Source organism: Charadrius vociferus, unplaced genomic scaffold (assembly GCF_000708025.1).
Source record: "Charadrius vociferus isolate BGI_N301 unplaced genomic scaffold, ASM70802v2 scaffold779, whole genome shotgun sequence".
Lineage (NCBI taxonomy): Eukaryota > Metazoa > Chordata > Aves > Charadriiformes > Charadriidae > Charadrius > Charadrius vociferus.
This window is the reverse complement of record NW_009650166.1, coordinates 229,917-235,028: the sequence shown is the minus strand read 5'-3', so window position 1 is coordinate 235,028 and position 5,112 is coordinate 229,917. Positions and strand designations below refer to the sequence as shown.

The 5,112-nt window shown below is 48.3% G+C and overlaps 1 protein-coding gene across 1 annotated transcript in view; it reads left to right on the top strand.

Annotated features, from left to right (window-relative positions):
• The window catches only part of NSF (N-ethylmaleimide-sensitive factor), a 70,329-nt gene extending 69,635 nt beyond the window's left edge, over positions 1-694 (top strand). Inside the window, 1 exon segment of the mRNA XM_009892410.1 lies at positions 215-694. Coding sequence (XP_009890712.1) covers positions 215-233 — 19 coding nt within the window. The 3' untranslated portion in view covers positions 234-694.
• Positions 695-5,112: the final 4,418 nt, after the last annotated feature.

Genomic DNA, 5,112 nt, shown 5'->3' with positions numbered 1-5,112 from the left:
TCTTTCCCCTGTAGGTGTCACAGGGAGTAGTTGAGCCCAGTCCTTGACAGTGGCATCTCCTAGAAAATGACTTTCTAATACATGTAGGGCAGTACCTGTGCTGGGGCACCTCACAGCTGTGTCTATCCTGGCTACATGTGAGTGGGTTCCAGTGTGTGCTTGATGCTTTCGTACATGTGCATGCTTTCTTGATGGATTTGGCTTCTTTTGCAAGAGTTCCTTCCCTAGACTGAAGGTGGACCAAGTGCAAGATCAACAGCTGGAAAAGTGACCAACCTGGAGAATATACACTGGGATCTTTGCTCTTCTGTGTTCAACACACTGGACAAAGCGAAACGCTCCCCTGTTTCCGAGAACCCAATGTGGAACCTGCATGTTTAGTGCAATACAGTATCTTTATTCTTCATCTTTTAATATACTGATGTCATGTGGAAGTGTCTTCTAGAACACCGTGCTTCTGTCTCTGTGCAGGCGAGGCTGCGTTCGCATTTGATTTTAGCATGGGGGAAATGTCCTGTAAGTTTTGAAGCTAACGCTCACTTGTGTCCAGCATCCAGTTGCTACGATAGGAGAGAAATCCCGATTTCTAATAAAACCTGACAGTCTGTGGTGAAGGTATATTAAAGTACTTCTCTGTGTTATCCTGATCTGACGGACGCTTTCTTGTTATGTCATCTCATGCCCCATTGAACACGCGAAAGAGAGCGCCCACAATAATTCAGCTGCAGAATCGGCTGGATGCCAATACCTGCTTTCTTTATTACCCAGGTATTTTGTGGCCTGATGAGAGAGCCTCAATGCCTAGTGGCATTAGGGACAGAAGAAGGCAGGGAAATATGTTGATCAGAGCAGAGGAGACTTCCAAATCCAGTATTTAAGGCATGGAGGCTTGTTGTTAATCCCACACCAGTTTCAGAGGTGCTGATTCCAGCATGAGTGCAATGGAGACGGCAGCTGTGGCATCAGCCAGCCTCGTTACATCCCACTCTTCTGCCGTGTTACCAAAGGTTGAAATTCCTCCTTAGAGATGAGGGAGGAAGCCAAGCTCTGCAGATGCACGAGATGTGTATTGCCATGGTTTTTTGCACTGAAATAAAGGAATGTATCAAAATTTACTACGTGGTCCTTTCCCGATAGTCATCTCGCATCAGTGAGACGCTGTTGACGATGACTGCGTGGGGCTACTCCCCTCTGGTTCTTTGGCTCCACATGTTTAATAAGGTTCGTGGAACATACCTCAATTTGGTGGGGCGCGAAGTCAAAGCCATTTATGAGATCTTAGTCAGTGTAGCTTCCTAAACTTGACCAGACACGCTGCTAAGGGCTACCGGCTTGTACCCAAAGCGGTGTGAAAGAGGGTGCTTCATGTTCTTTCAGGCCCAAAGGTGAAGGTAGAGTAGTCCTTAGCGCGTACGTACCGCAGTCGGAGTATTTGAGTCACTCCACTCTGGTTTTCTTTTCCTTTGGCAGTGCTGTTGTATTGTGATGACATCGCGAGTCCCAGTGGTTATTATTCCCTCTCATTTTGTGTACGATCTTGTGAATTTATTTGTTCCTTTCTTTCCTCTGCTGGTCCTAGTGACGGCAGCACACATTAACTTATATTTCAGAGTAAATGATGTAAACCTTATTGTGTCTTTGTCCAGAACTATATTGATGAATAAATATCTGGTTTAATTGCACATTCAATGGATTCAATAAAAAGCACAACTACTTGTGATGATGTGGGAGACCTCTGTGTCTTTGGGGCTGGTCGCAGGGAGGGGTGTGTGTGCAGAGAGTGCTGATGTATGGCATGAAGATAGCAAAGCTCTTCCCCAGCTGCCAATAGCCGGAGGGATGCTCGCTTTGTACCTAAGCGTGGACAGATTGAATACATCCCCAGCCTGGACAGCTGGACCACAGGGAGTCTTCAAGGAGTTGAGTGAGAAGACACAGAGTCACAACATGGTCGGGCTTGGAAGGGCCCTCTGGAGCTCCCCCAGTCCACCCCCCGCCAGAGCAGGGGCACCTCCAGCAGTGGCACAGGACGGCGTCCAGGCGGGTTTGGGATGGCTCCAGAGGGGGAGACTCCCCCACCTCTCTGGGCAAAGATAACCCCTTCTGCTTTATACCACTTGATCAGCACTGGTGGCACGCAGTGCCTGTCTGAGAAGGGAGATCTCTTTCCAAAGGTCCTGTTAGGGACTTTCACAGCAGGTACGAATTGGAGAACAGGGTACAAATACCCTCTTCTGGAGGTGGGATGAGGTACTTGTGGATCAGCTTTTTCATCTTTGCCTCCATCATCTCCCTGCAGCGTTGTTGTGTGCTGCACAGCATGGCAAAAATTGAGGTAAATACACAGAAATAGTCCGTCCTTCAAAGAAGCAGTGATGGGTTTGGTGTACACCTGTAGTTTATAGCTCATGGTTTGGTTCTAGGCTGCAGGAAGATCTTCCAGGAGCAGACAAAGATGTGAAGAATGAAGCCCAAGTGGGTTGGCTTGGAACAAGCAGTCTTGTAGCAGGATCCCATGTCACTCTGAGCCGGGAGGTTGGACTGACCCTGGTGAGCCAAAAGCAAGGCAGTGGTGTCCATGCAGCAGCATAGTCTCTATACCTAAAATGGGCAGAGAAAATCCTGTTGAAGAAATGTACATCTCAGGGACCCAGAGATTCCTTCACACTGTCCAGAGAAAAATTTTCAGCCTCTAGAGAGATGCAGAAACAAAATGCATAATCCTCCAGCACCAGGCTAGTGATAGTAGAGCAAGACAACTAAGGTAGAGTTGCTATCGGTAGGGCCCTGTATGTACCAACAGGCTTTAGTTGTCCTATGAGCCTCACCTGGGTCTCCAGCCCTTGGCCTGGGACTGCATCTAAGCTCAGACCTTCACCCCTCCTCTCCTTCCCTGAGCAGGGCTGTGCGTGTGCTGAGCCTCCCCTGGCTCCTTACTGCCCCTGACCACCCTCGACCCTTCCTCACCTCCCGCGGGTGCTCCTGGGCTGTCCGCTGGACCTGCTTGTCTCTCCCCGCTGGCGTGGCCCCGTGCCTCCATCTCAGCCTCTTCTGCAAAGCAGCTCCTCGCTGCACCCAGCAAGTGTCTTGTGTGCTGTCTCCTGCTCCTACTTTAGCACTGCTTTCCAGGACAACATTGTGTGGGGCAACATCACGGGAGCAGATATGCAGACCTATGGAGGTTCAAATGCCAGCTAGTGAAACACCCTCATCCCCGGGACTCTGTCCCCTTTCCATACGCAGAGTGAAGAGTCCCCCGGGATGAGGATCTCCACAAAGCCGGGATGCAAAGCAGGGATGAGCTGTAGCTGTCCCCTGAGCTCCAGCTGAGAAAATGGCATTTCAGCTGAAATATGACACAGCTGTTAACACATTTCTGGCACTGGACTGAGGGCAGGGTGACGCTGCTGTGTCTTCAGACCGGAGAAGGTTGGTGACCTTTTAACAGGTTCCCTTTTTTAGTAGCAATCGCATTGCACAGACAACTTCTTAAATGTAAAATAGTACCTTTTTCTTTAAGGTGCAGAGAGTTACAGTACCAGGGCTCTGGCAAACATCTGTTTCACTTTGCATTTTCAATTCTGGCTCAGATAATGGGAGCTCTTGCACAAGAAAGAAAAAACCAGCAAGAGTCCCCATTATTTACCAATCTAGAGAGGTATAAATCACGGAGCTGGTACAGCCCTGTTCCTGTGATTTCGGTTTTACGGGTCATTACTGTAACTGGCTTGTGATGCTCTTCTTTTAACATACAAATGGCACCACTTTATTTATTGTGGGTGGGATCGATTCCCCTCCCAAGGGGTCCCCATTGAACCTAGCATTATTTGCACTGAGAGGGGAAAGAGAGGCTTTATTTTTTCAGTCATGTGAAACCCTCCTTTCAGGCCTGGCTTTGTTTTCTCCATGGCTGAGCACCCTCGCAGGCTGATAGCTGTTGTGGCACTGTAAGTTCCAGTAGGAGCTAAAAGGTTTGTGGGGGTAGGGAAGCTAAATGTCACTGCCCGTGTGTCTGCTCAGTCATACCGAAGGCGGTACTACTTTGTGTTTTGTAAGGGAGTTTCGGGGTAAGTTGGCAATGTAAAGAATAACCGTTATAAAAAGCAAGGTGGCCGATTTCTTTTAGCCCCGCTAAAAGTTTCTGAGCCGGTTCAAGTCCTACAGCTCGGATTTTTTCTCTTTGCTTTTGCAAGTGATTGGGAACCTCTGGGTCTGGTTCTGAGCAGCGGCACTGCTGGGGCACAGCTCCCCTCCGCAGGAGGTCCCGGGATGCTCTCAGGCGCAGCAGCGCAGTGTGGTGCTGCTGCTCAGGGGTTGCTGTAGCCATGCACAGATTACATCTGCATGTGGAAACTGCCAACTCCGATAGTTAAGGGAAGGTGCTGTTACAGCTTTGCAGAGAACTTTGCTTGGTTTTTTTTTTTTTATTTTTTATTTTACTCCTCCAGCTTGGTACAGTGCAGGACACTCGGTATTCTTGGGTCTATTGGAGGAATGTGCTCTGCTTTGCTCTACCTACCTGAAACAATATATATATCTCTCATAAGATTCCTAAGTGTTTGGTTACTTAATAAACCTGTGCGGATGTTCAGCATATGGATTTCTTTTCTGTATTTCTAGAAAGAGAGAGATTGAACAGTTTCCAAAATCCTGTGCTACAAACTTTTTCCCACTTTTAAAGTCAGATCTAAAGACGACAACTTTGTCAGCAATGCCCTGGACGGTGGAGTCCAGCTGAAGATGGTTAAAGGTCTTCCCAGATAACTTTTTCCATGTGATACAGTGGCAAATAAGATAACAAAGAGGGTAAGTTGTGGAAGGAGGGAGAGGGGCCGGAGGGAGGCTGCAGGAGAGGAAAGAGGGATGGTTTGGTTTGCAGCTGAGTCAGTTCTGATGCAGCTTTCGTGCTTTTTCACTCTCCCACAAGTGGAATGACAAGAGCTGCAAATATATTCGTTTTCTTCCTGTAATAAAACCGTCACTGAACAAAACAAAATGCCAGGCAGGAACACTGCTGCTTTCCAGATGGGGAAGCAGCTCTGTGGTATGAGCCTTGTCTTGAGAATAAAGTATTGATGATGGGCTTTGCGGGGGGGCGGGGGGTTGGCATGC